The sequence below is a fragment of the Varanus komodoensis genome, unplaced genomic scaffold (assembly GCF_004798865.1).
Source record: "Varanus komodoensis strain SLA01 unplaced genomic scaffold, ASM479886v1 scaffold15, whole genome shotgun sequence".
Lineage (NCBI taxonomy): Eukaryota > Metazoa > Chordata > Lepidosauria > Squamata > Varanidae > Varanus > Varanus komodoensis.
Window position 1 is genome coordinate 8,291,704 of NW_025335440.1, and position 13,182 is coordinate 8,304,885.

Here is a 13,182-nt window from a genome sequence, read left to right on the forward strand (position 1 = left end):
TGGAGCAAAGCTCAGGGAACCCAGGTTCCATTTAGATGCCAGGAAGCACTTCCTGACAGTCAGGACCCCGAGGGTGTGGAATGGGCTTCCACGAGAGGTCATTGAGGCCCCACCGGTGAAGGTGTTCAAGGATAGGCTGGACGTGCACATGGTGGGCATGTCATGAGTGGAGCTGGCTGGAGCCGGGGGTCAGACTAGATCACCCAGAAGGCCCCTTCTGGCTCACTCTGTTTCTATGCTTCTATGCTCAAATGGGTCAAACTGAGCTTCGCTAGGTTATGACAGTGGAGAGGCAGCAGCTGCCTCTACCCCCACTTCAGAACTAAGTCCTGGAAGAACTAAACCCACTGGAATTTTATTTGCATTTTGCCGCCCGTCTCATGTGCACTGTGTGACTTAAGAACTCCAGCGTACAGCGACGGCCACATGCTCTTAATCAAAAACTCATGTCCTCCACTGGGATTTCTGCAACTGATTAAGCTACTCATCCAGAGTCTCGTGTCCCCAGACGCCGTGTGTTAATAACATGCTACAGCTCCTTCAAGGGGAAACACAGGCTCACGTTTCATTGCTGGCTGAGATGAGGCCATTTCGGCTCTGTTAAGGAGATCTGGGAGAAACGGGACCAGAATGAGGCCAAAGCGGTCCATCTGGGTCCTGCTGGAACTGGCCGGAACATCAGATGAAGGTTTTTGCTTTTTTCACGGTGTCTCCACTAGTGCCACGCACAGCGCTTGTTCACCACCCCAGGCTAATCGTGGTGCATCCACAGACATTATCACATCAAGCGGTGTTTTGGTGAGGGACATGTCAGCCTTCGTAATGCAAAATACGCGAATTCAGCAGTAAAAGAGGGGCAGCGAACCTTTGCGCTCTAAACGGAGACCAACTTCAGAACTTTCCAAAGGAAACCAGAAATCAGGAGGAGATGAAAGTGGGGCAGGCAAAGCTGGGGAAGAATGAAGGGGCAGGAGGGGGAAATGCAGCCGGCCTGCTTCTGCGCTGCTTCCCGCACAAGGAACGCCCAGTGGGAGTCCACCTCCAGAACTGGATGGTGGGTTGTGGGGATCGGAAGGTGGCACTGGGCACCCACCTGGCAGACGTTGTAGTGCTCGAAGAGGGACAGCAGGCCAATCTCGCTGCGGCTGGCGATGCCTTTTAAGACGGTGACGTTCCCATTCCCGGCATCCAGCTCCATCGTGTCGTTGAAGACGTTGGGCACGGCCTTGCCCGTCAGCAGCAGGTTGACCAGCTCCTGGGTCAAAGGGGAGAGAGGGGCATGAGGGTGGGCAGAGGGGCGCCAGAATCTCTGAAGGGCTTTGGTGGGGCAGGCCTGTCCTTCTCCAGGGCCTTCGCCTGGGAAGGGGCTGCAGCTTTGGATCCACGGCAGCAGCTCAGGCTCATTTCAACTGCCGGCCACTCTCCCCGAGGGTCCACCAACACCCCCCTCATCTCCCGCACAGGCCCCTGGACCTTACTGCATCCCAGCCTTGTCTCCCCATTCGTTTCTCCTCTTCTTTCCTGAGTACGAGCTTGATCCTCTGCATCTACCACTCTCGGCCTCCCATTATCCTCGCCCACTGCAGGTTTGGCCCACCGTTTTTCCCCTTGCGAGGAACCGAGGCAGCTGGCACAGGCATCCCCCACTCTTTTTTATCTACACAGCACCCACCCTCTGAGGCGGGGGAGGCGGGGACCTGAACCGGCTCTCCCAGGTCCCCGGTCCAGCACTCTAGCCTCCAGGCCACACTGGCTCCGACACTCTGGAAGGACCTGGCGCCTTCTCCTTGGTTCCATCTGCCGCCTGGGAAGGCTCCCCAGAACCTGTTTACGGGGGTGCTACCAGGCAGGTTGCTTTCCGGATCCCTTAGGGAACCCCACACCTTTATTGTTGGCTGATCTCTTGCCCCTCATCTTCAGTCGGGACAAAACTCAGGCACACAGAATTGGCGAGCAGCCGTCTTGCCTTGGTCTCTTGTTCCTTCCTTCACGCTTTTACCGATCCATCCGCAAGACCCACACACTGCTCTTGTTATGGTTGGCCAGGGGCGGCCCAGCCTGCCGGAATGCATTAGCTCCATCTCACTGAGGACCAGGAGGAGGGAGAAGGGAGAAGGGAGCTGCGTGCTACGGTCGGTTCCTGCTCCCCGCTGGAAGCAGAGCTGCGGCTAGCGGCCAGCTGCTCCCCCGGAAGGCAAATGCCCGGCTGGGGTCGCCCCATGGCGACGCCCCCACTTAAGCAAGCCCAATGACTGGTCAATTGCCCAGAGGCCCAGACAAGGAGCCATCGGCAAGAAAGCATCTCAGAGTCGGGAACGGGAGGCGTCCGGATAGCGAGCAGGTGCAAACAAGAGGCTCTTCTGGAAAATCCGCCCAGGTGTGGAGGGAGAGCCGAGGAGAAACGCTCCGGGGGGAGGGAAGTGGGGAAGCTTTTCTGCGGTGCAGACGGGAGGGAGTACCTGGCCGCGCCAGGGAGGCTGCAGGCCTTCAGAGAACCCGGGAGGCCGTTCAGTGCGGGGCTGCGCACAGCCAGACTCGGCGTTTCTGCCTTAGTTCCTGCTGCACTCCCATTCTAGGCCATCTGTTGGTCTGTGCTTTGAGACTGAGCAAATGTTTTTCTGCACTTTTTGCCTGAACTGGATCGTTGGGCACCTCCTGAGGAGGCCAAGCTCCCTGGGGGAGACCACCGCGCTAGGGAAAGTCAAAGGCAGACGAGGGGTGGACTCCACCAAGGAAGCCACAGGCTGGGACTGACGACATCTGAGCAGAGACGTCACGGCAGCACTTTTCGGAGGGCTTCCATTCATAGCCCGGAGACATGTTGTGGTAGAACGGTATGTTCACAGCACCCGCCTGTGCAGCAACTGGGGCTCCTTCTACGTCACTGGCGCACCGATAGCTGGAGCAGCTCCACCTACTCCCTGCAGTGCCCCTGTCCACCGGGACTCACATCAGCAAACCTCGGGGAGGAGCCAGGGATCGCCCCCCAGAAGTCCTGGCCCACCTCTCTGAGGAGCCCTCAGCATTAACTCTACCGGCTTGAAGAGCAGAGCGAGCGACAGAAGGGCAACCCACGGCCCATCCTCTCAGGGGCAGAGTTGTCACGCCACAAGCGAAGACTGGTTTCGCTCTCCCCTGCGTGTGAGCAGCCCCTGGTCTCCCCATGGGAGTCCCTGCTGCAGGGCAAAGATCGCTTTCACCCTGGCAGAGACGATGCTGCCACCCACCTTGATCCGATCATCTGACGGAAGGGGAATCCCTCTGGGAAATTCAGCAAACTAGCCCATTGTCTAGTACAGGCATTTTGACCCCGAAACAGAGCGCGCTCCCTTATTTACCTGCGTGCAGTACCCATGTGCCCCGATCAGTTGGTTTGTGCTCACATCAAAATCTCCACGGACTCTGGTGGGGAAAAGGGAGTGAGAGGTAAGCGCTGGGGCTGACCAGGCCCAGCGCCATCATTCACACGTGATGTGGCTGCCACGCCCTTGAAGGAAAGGAGGGCGTTTTGGTGTAAAAGTCTTTGGATACTTTCTTCGGAAAATGTGCTATGCCATAAAATACAGGGGGCAGCATCCCATGAAGCAAAGGAGAGTGGGGCGGTTTCTCTCCAGTGGCAGCCCCCACCCACTTATAAACAATTCCTGATGTGTTGAGAGATGGGATTTCTCCTGCCTAAGAAAGAGAAGTACAAATTAATGGAATCGGGGCACAAACGTACCTGCATTCAGATGAAACACAACCTGTAATTCCAGCCATGAGGGGAGCAATGATAGCTGGGAAATTCTGGGAGTCGCAGGACTCGTTTCTTCAAAAAGGGACAGCAAATCAGCAAACCCTTTTGCCGGCGTGGGTCAAAGCGTGCGCTCTGTGCCACGCTGGAAGGTCTGATAGCCAAAAGGTGGCAACGCAGGTGCCAGGGCAACCTCAGGTGGCTTCATTTGACTTACAGGGGGCCACAACAGAAAAGGACGTGCTTTCCAGTCACTGCCAACCTAACTTGTCCAGAGGATGGATGACTGAGGTTGGGCATAACATCTAGGTAGGTGCCTATGGGGGAGCAGGTGGTCCTTGAGATTGCTCAGGTCCAAACCGTGCAGGCTTTAAAAGTCACCACTGGCACTTCAAATGGTGGCTAAAATGGCTGACAGAACCGTCCCTGCAGCCGGTCTCAGTTAGTGGTACTTTGGACTAAGAGATGCTTCCAAGACGTCTTGAAAGCCTGCCGAACATGCAGCATGTTAAACTCCCCAGTCCAGCTCTTTGGACCTTGGCCAAGTTCTGTGACATACTATAAAACAGATATTAGATTTCGCTAGGATTATCCAAAATCCTATAAGTGTGTGTTGCATAATCGGTGTGCATTTTGAATTGCTCCTCACTTTAAAGCCGCTTATTATTTTTTCCCTCTGCTTGAAAATCAAAACAAACCCAATGATTTTATACATTTGCAATGATTAAGTCAAGACTTCAGGGGAATCAGAGTGGTTTAAGTAGGATTTTGATATGAAAATCCTCCCCTAAAGTCAAATATTGGAATCCATATTTTTTCTGTGCTTTTTTTTAACTGATTCCAAGAATAAGATCAGAGAACAATCTCCATGCTTCCTTCCAGTGCCAAACTACAGTACGCATTAAGATGTGAGAGCTAAAAATAATACTCAGTCTTAGCAAATGTCATGAAAACAGAATCCAAACGGTTGATTTCAATAAAAAGGCGTTGACACCAAAATAATAATATCATATTATACGAATGACTATTTAAAAATCTTTCTTTTAACGCGCTGAATTGATAAAAAATAACGAATAGTCAAAGAGATTTGATTTTATGGACAGAACCATCTCTGGCCGCTGTCCATATTTTAGTCTAAGAAACACTGGGGCCATGGAAATCTCATACCTTTGCTTGAAACAACGGAGCAATGAGACATACGTCAATTAGGGGCTATGGGACACGAAGTGTGGACAATAGGAGGAAGTTCTGATTCCACTGTGGGTGCAAATGGGATGGGAATCTGGAGTCGTACCTCAGGCGTCTGAGGAGAAGCAACATCTGCAGTTTGCATCTTTTGTGGTAATGAGGAAGCAACTATGAAGGAAGAAGCTTTAAGATTTACGGCTCACTTGAACTGAATCCTGCCTTCCAGGGTGGATGTGGCACATACACCCAACCTGGGAAAACAGGCATTCCGTCTCACCAGCCGTGTCGGAGCGTGCCTTTGCGTAATACTGGGGCTATGCTATATGACCCTGGTGTACCCACAGCTGGAGTATTGTGTGCAGGTCTGGGCCCCTCGTTACAAGAGGGATATCGCAAGTTGGAATCGGTGCAGCGAAGGGCCACGAGGATGGTGGCTGGTTTGTTGGGTGAGCCAGATGAGGTGAGACTGAGGGAGCTGGGTCTTTTCAGTCTGGAGAGGAGGAGACTCAGAGGGGACCTGTTAGCGACATGCAGGTACGTGAGGGGATGCCACGCAGAGGTGGGTCATGATCTTTTTCCCCTGCGGTGAGAGGAAGGCAGGATGCGCTCCAAAGGAGCAAAGCTCAGGGAACCGAGGTTCCATTTGGATGCCAGGAAGTACTTCCTGACGGTTAGGACCCCTAGAGTATAGAATGGGCTTCCATGGAAGGTGGTTGAGGCCCCATCACTGAGGGTGTTCAAGGAAAGGCTGGACGTGCACATGGTGGGTATGTCATGAGTGGAGCTGGCTGGAGCCAGGGGTCAGACTAGATGGCCCAGGAGACCCCTTCTGACTCGCTCTGTTTCTCTGTTTCTATTGATCAGTTAACTTAGTGCTGCGCACTGCTGGATGCTCTTCTGGAGCTCAGCCTAGGTGCACCCCTCCAGCCATTCTAACTTGGATGTGGCACCCCACGTTTTCCCAACTTGGGCTTTACAGATGTTGCCAGACTCAAGTTTCCACCACGGACAGCATCCATCATGCAAAGATTCTAATGCAAAGATTTTGCCGTTGGCCAAAGCGGACACTTAAGGTGGCTACCCATAACCTCTATACTAAAAACTAAATCTTAATTAGAACGGGGCAGAAAAACAAATATGCTATAAATAAATAAAAAACAACAAGCAATTGAAAACAAACAACCAAAAAACAGGCCAGTCCAAAGCTAAATCAGTTCATTGCAGTCCATGGCCAAGCTGAAAAACACCTAGAGAGAAAAAAAAATGTATACAAGGATGTATAGAATTGTGCATCCTCCATGCCGGACAAATTAAAACCAGGTTGACCAAGCTCCCAGCTTAAGAACTGCAGAAAAAATAAATAGATAAAAATACTTAGCACATTTTCCAGTAACAAGAACGGTGTCAGGTCAGCTCAACAGGAAGATACATAAAACAAATGGTCTTTGCCAGGAAACTTAAACAATAAAGGTGCAATCAGTTCTTTCCTAATACCTCAATAGAAATTGCAATATAATAAAACAGAGTTCCAGTCTTTAAATCCCCAGGAAGAACAAGCTTGAAATGAAAGATTCCTATTGAGCCTCCTCTCCGGCAGAACAGCTGGGCAGCGTTCATCCAGGCCGCCGTGAAGGCTGTCTCCTTTGCTCCCAATTGCCCAAAAGAACAAGATTGAGCTGCCAAAGAGATCTAATTGTTCTGTTCAAGATTGCACACTCTTAATAAAGGGACTTCTCTGGGCTTTTCTTTGGGCAGAGGAAAAACTCTCAAAGGGAGAAACGCCCTCAGCCGTGAGGTTCCAGCGGACAGTCTTTAGACAGCCCTTTCTAGAAAGGGCTTTGCAGCTTCATATGGCAGTAGCAAGCAACCTGTTGGCCAAAGCAGAATTTAACCCGTCCGGAGAGAGCAGGCACTCAAGTTGCACCTGCTATGGAGTTTAATCCCTTTGCAGGCACACGGTGATGTGTGACCTGCATACCTGGGCGCCCCAAGGATCATTCTGCCCAGATAAAAAAATCCCTTTGCCTGCCAGCAGAAGGACAAACGGAAAATAGGAAACTCAGCCTCGCCCAGCAAGTAGCGTCATGACGTTCCCAGAAAATTAGTAGCTTGTTGCTGGGGGAAATGTTGACATCCAGACACCAAAACAGGGCTGGCCCCTCTGTCTGTTTTAATGGTAGACTTGCTTGTTCGTTGGCCACTGAAAAACTAAATCCATCACATCTGTGTGTTTAAAGGAAGGCCGGGCTCCTCCCATCCATGTGGCTGAGCTGTAATACTCCGTGGGCGACCTCACAGCCCTTCTTCATGGCATGAGCCCATCCATGTTAAGAGAACAAGCAATGGCAGGCTGGATCCAGAAATCGCACACTCCGTTTCGACACACGTGCGTGTTGCCATTAACGGATTCGGTTGGCTGACGTGAGATGTGAACATCGAGTTGATCGTTGCACGGCTGAAGCTTGTTTTGGATGGAACTTCCCTTCAGCCTGCATCTTCGAGGTGGGCAAGATGTGGGCTGCAAGCTGCATGTGGCACCCACTGCACCCCCAAATCATACCCCCCCAAATAATTAAAACAAAATGGTACCCACAGCAGCCATTTTGAAGGCTTCTTTTGACTCTTTCAGTGCTTCTTAACCACGCCACATACCATTTCTTCTTTATTTGTTTCTGTGGGTGCAGAAAAGGTACTTGATCTGATTCCGGACCTGAGAGGCTGGAGGATTTTGCTTGGTTTGCAGTTTTCAGTGAACCTGCCCAGACTGTATTTCCTGTACTAGTGCAGATTGGAAAACATTTATCTGCACTTCTCAGAATGTTGCAGTGCTCAAAAATTGCACACCAAAATGCGGGAAATTGGGGAAATTGGGGAAAGAGATGTAGAAAAATGCAAAGATGAGAGAAAGTTGCCTGTGAACATTAATGTGGATTTTCAAGTGATCTTAAATAATTGCAGAATGATGCAGCAATTGGACAGGACTGATGGTACATCCCTACCTGTAGCAAATGTTTGACTGTTTTAAACCCTGCAAACAGAAATGCAGCACCTCAAGGAGAAGCAGGTTAATCCAACCCTTTTCCTCTGTGCTGGTTTTCTCCTTGCAGGGATCTTGTTGTTGTTGTTGCTGCAAACCCTTGATCCCCATCCTGAAGTCTGCTCTGGAATGGTTCACTGAACCACCAGTATGCTGCATATCTGGACTTAGGCAAGGCAACACCAAAGAGCCCCAAATGATGTCAGCGTAGGCCAACCCGAGGTGGGTTCATGTAGCCTGAAGTGCTTGATCCTCTCTGACCTCTGAAGCTAAGTACGGTCAGGCTGGTTAGTGTTTGGATGGGTGACTTGAGCCCTGCATTGGGAAGGGAGTTGGACTCAATGGCTTCCTAGGGTCCTTCCAACTATATGATTCAAGGACCTTCACACAAAATACCCAGAACCACAGAATGCTAACAAAAAGAAGCTGTTGACAATCCACAAAGGAAAAGCTGGAATAATGATGGAGTTGGAGATGGTGATGGGGTATTTCAATTTGAAGATAGCTTCAGTGAAGGAGAAAATAGTCCATACTACAAATTATTATTATTATTATTATTATTATTATTATTATTATTATTATTATTAGAACATTTCTATGGACATTAGAATGCAAAGGAAGACACTAACTTACGTGATGCCAGCGCAACCCCATGGTGAAAAGAGCTGGACATATTTTCAGGAAAGTTGAGGAACTGGCAGCATGGAGTTGAGTCTTGAGATTGAGCTAATGTGATTAAAGCGAATCACATTTTCCATAGATAGTGACAGATTGGTTTTAATGGACCAAACAGCTTTCTCCTTGACCTTCAAGGTCCCTGAGAGTCTGAGCTGTTTTCTGACTGCTATTGTTTTGCTTTTTAAAAAATGATGTTCTATATTTTCTTTAAACCTAAAACACCAGCCATTGTTTTCTTCATCCTCTCTCTCTCTCAAATTTTTAAAAAAAGAATCACTTCAGAGGGAAAAAGTTAAAAAGCTTCAAGACTTGTTGGGACTCCAAGCTGAGATGGGTATCTTAATTCAAAACATGCTTTAATCCACATGGGAAACACATTTAAAGCAAATACGAGAGGTCAGGAGAAGGTTCTCCCAAGCCGCAGGCTCCAGGTGACCATGACCTTGTGTACAGTTTTCATTGAGTATTTGGTTCCATCCAACAAGTTCCAAAGGATGCCGAGAAACTGCAGGGAAGCACATTTCAGTGAGAACACCAGGAACATGTGCCAATGCCAAGAGCTGAAGTCAGGCCAATGGCAGCCCGGGGGAGCGGCTCCTTGTCCGTGGTGGCCCCACAGAAAGGCTCGCCGAAGCCCCGCCCAGCTGCCCCGCGGACATAAGACTGAAGAGCAAGTGCTGCGGGACTAGGAGCAGAGGGGGGGTGTCCTCACGTGGACGGGAGCACATGCAATCCACTCGGCCATCACAGCCAAGCTCCAGCGGCTGCACCGAGTTTCCGAGCCTGCTCCGCCTGCCCTCGGCTTCAGTGCAGCCTTGGCACCTGCCTGCTCCAGCCTCCACTCTGGCCAGCCTCTCCAGGCGCTGCGCTCCATCTCCCGGGGTGCCAGCTTGCTCCCGGCCCGGCTTCGCCCCACCAGAGTCTGCCCTCACTTGCCAGGGGGCCTTCCTTTTCATGACCTCCCAGCAGCCCGCCCTGGCGCTCTCTCTGGCCACAAGTGCCTTCTGCCCACATCCAGGTGTGGATGCTCACCTGGACCCAGCTTTGATGTCTCGACACCCACCTCTCCTTTTCTCGTCTTACAAAAAGGTTTATTAAACGGAAGAAGAACTCAGCGCATATCAGACCGCCTACTCTCTTTCCACGGTGCAGGTACGGTCAACTGCTTCTTCCCACCCTCCACGCTGGACACAAGTGCCCCTCCTTAAAGGGATTTCGGCTTCCATCCTTTCCCCGTATTATTTTGCCATTTGCTTTCAACTGGAGACAGCAAGCGGCCACTCGATTTGCCATATGCGTCCCTCTTGCATGTGTAGAGGTCCTTTCCATCCTGTTTCCCCTTCTTTAAAAACAATAACACTTAAAGCCTGAATTCACACTTGCATTGTCTTTAAATGAGTCTGAAAGCGTCTTTTCTTTCCAAACACTTGTTTCGAGACAGATGGCTCTATGGGGAAGCGGGCTGTGCCCAAAAATACATTCAGACGTGCACAGTTCGGGGGATCATGGAGTGCCGATCCACAGAACAGTCTGGGAGGGACGTGGAGTTCAGTCCACGCAGCCCCGGGATCAGAGGTCTGACAGAGCTGTAAAGTCCCTTCCTCACCTGATGTGGTTCGCACCTTTCCCTGACTCATTCTGAGCTGGGCACGCTGCTGCCCCTCACATGTCTGTACCAGAGACTCGGTGGTACAGGTTTCCTCACATCAGAAAGACTGAGGGCATCCATCTTTTGCCCCTTGCCTAATCAGAAGGGGGGATTCCAATATTTGTAATTCAGAACAGCCCTCTCCTTTAAGTTGCTGCCTGGCCCGGCCCAGCTGAAAAGGAATCCACATTTAATTCTCAGGGTGATAAGGGATAAATTCGTCAAGCTTGCACAACATAAACAAAAGATAAGAACTGGGATAGCTTAGATTGCCTGCGTTGCTTCCTGTCACTCATAGCTTTAGTTCTCAACATAAGGACTTCTTGCTTGCCAGGTAACTTTCAATTCACTGCTCGCTCTCTCTCTCTCTCTCTCTCTCTCTCTCTCTCTCTCTCTCTCTCTCTCTCTCTCTCTCTCTCTCTCTCTCTGTTGTCTCAAAGAATGAGGTGTCCTTGATTCTTATATCATCTTGGGAACAAACTCACAAGATGGCCTCTGGGGTACCCACTCCGGAACCCCCTGGCCTAACTCCCTTTACCCCTGTCAGTTTCCCCATTTCTTGTGTAAGAGTTCTCTGCACTGCATCCTAAAAGGCTGAAATGCCCCCTCCCCGCCAGGCAGTTACAGCTTCAATCTGCAATGCCATTTGCAGCTTTTGAACAAAGGCCCCCCGAACTGTTTCCCTGGAATTGCACCAGCCCTTGGGCTGAAAGAAGTGCCCTGCCCCGCTTTGGAAAACGGCCCCCTTCCGTCCTTGCAGTCCCAGAGCTCCCCGGCCAGCACCTTAACCTGCAATACGAAAAACTGCAATACTTAATCTGCAATTTGAGATGAACAGAGAGGAAGGTGCAGTGTAGGGCTATCTCAAGTATCACTGTGCAGTGCGTTGAGCATTACGGTAGTAACACTTGGCAGAACAGCTCTCGCAACTTCCCTCTGCCTGACCCCATAACCCAGCTCTCTGGCTTGCCTCGGACGGCCAGCCCCAAGAAAGGCTTGCTTGGGGGCGATGGGGAGCAGGGCCTTTTCACTGGCCCCCCCAGCTCTAATTAGTTTAGTGAGGCTTTGTTTAGCGGCTTAAAGCAGTTGCTTGATTAATTTATAAAGGCTAATGTAAATTCTTTATATATGGTTTGATTCGATTTTACATTTTGTATGGTACCCCTTTTCGCGATGTTTTTAATGTTGTTTGTATTTTATGCTGCTGTTCCATGTGCAGGCGTAAACCGCCCAGAGAGCTCCGGTTACAGTGAGGCATAGAAATTAGATAAATAGAATAGATATAAATAAATAAATCCAGCCATTCCTAAACCTGCTTTCTATAACCTCTAATATGTGACCTGGGACTTCTGCAAAGCAGGGAAGAGATAAGCAACAGGCCCTTTGAGTCTTCGCATGAGCCTCACAGCAAGAAATTCTGGCATGTGAATCTAAGCCACGTTCAGCAGCATCATAAACACGTCTCAGATCATGCATGCTAAGCTCTTTGAACATTCAAAAGTGCCATATTCTGCATCATCATCAATCATTCTGCAATGAAGACTTCAATGGGGGCATTTAGAGTGGGATTACTTAGCGATCACTGCTGGGGGTGTGCCAGTCCTTTCTCCAGAGTGGTTCCGCATGCTGTTTTGGGAGCATAAGAATTCGGGAACCATGTGGAAAGGGGAGGATCCGAGCAGAACCATGCAAGCATCAGGGCTGGACCACGGGAGACTTGCATATCCCCCCCGCCACATCCCACCAACACAATCCTGCTTCTTCCTTACGATTTCTTGATTTCTGCATTTTCCGGAGTGATGTGAGAAGGAGCCATGAGGACGGTGTTCCAGCACTGCTCGGGGAGGAGCGTGCTGGCTCTTAGGTGTCCACTCTGACTCCCCGTAGTTTAGACGGGCAGGTATTCAGAGCTGTCCTTTTGCCTCTGAAACTGTAGAGCAGTGGTGGCGAGCCTACAGCACGCGTGCCACAGCGGGCAGGCAGAGCCCTCTCGGTCGGCACGCGAGCCAAGTCTCCCCAGCATCGCCCCAGCAGCCGAGCATCGGATAACAGCGCACACGGGGGCCATGCGCATGCTCGGAAAGGAGTAGTGGCGCCAGGGGATGACGTCACAAGCCGCGACTCACTGGCCACGACGTGTCCGAGCTTTCGCATGGCAGGTCAGTGCGCTGCCATTTGCTTGGACTGGCCGTGAGGTGTTTTTTCTAAACTAAGACCTCAGTTTTCAGGTTTTATTGCAGTGTTGGCACTTTGCGATAAATAAGTGGGTTTTGGGTTGCAGTTTGGCCACTCGGTCTCTAAAAAGTTCCCCACCACTGGGTTAGGGTTGGAAAAATGAGGTGTCCTGGCATGATTTTGATGGCTGGAATGTGTTTAGAATGGACAGAGATGATGAGGTGTGCAGAAAAAGCCACTCAAGGAAGGTTTTTTTCAAAATCGCCCTATTTTTAATGGAACTTCCCCCCTATATTAGGGTTAGGGGGGTGCACCAGGGTGGGGTTAGGGTTACAAAAATGAGGTGTCCTGGCATGATTTTGATGGTTGGAATGCGTTTAGAATGGGCAGAAATGATGAGCTTGCAGAAAAAGCCACTCAAAGGAGGCTTTTTCAAAATCTCCCGCTTTTCAATGGAACTTTCTCCCCATATTAGGGTTAGGGGTGTGCACCAGGGTAGGGTTAGGGTTAGGAAAACGAGGTGTCCTTGCGTGTTTCCGATGGTTGGGATGTGTTTGGAAGGGGCAGAAAGGATGAGCTCTGCAGAAAAAGCTACTCAAGGAAGGTTTTTTCAAAATCGCCCCCCTTTCAATAGAACTTTAGCCCTGTATTAGGGTTAGGGGTGTGCACCCGGGTAGGGTTAGGGTTAGCAAAACAAGGTGTCCTGGCATGATTTTGATGGTT

The 13,182-nt window shown here is 50.4% G+C and overlaps 1 protein-coding gene across 1 annotated transcript in view; it reads right to left on the reverse strand.

The window, feature by feature from the left end:
- MINDY4 (MINDY lysine 48 deubiquitinase 4) overlaps window positions 1–13,182 on the reverse strand; it is a 112,687-nt gene that overhangs the window by 39,714 nt on the left and 59,791 nt on the right. Inside the window, exons 14-15 of the mRNA XM_044424988.1 lie at window positions 3,339–3,402; window positions 1,094–1,255 (exon numbers count right to left, since the gene is read on the reverse strand). Of these exons, the coding sequence (XP_044280923.1) occupies window positions 1,094–1,255; window positions 3,339–3,402 (226 nt within the window). The remainder of the gene's footprint in view (window positions 1–1,093; window positions 1,256–3,338; window positions 3,403–13,182) is intronic.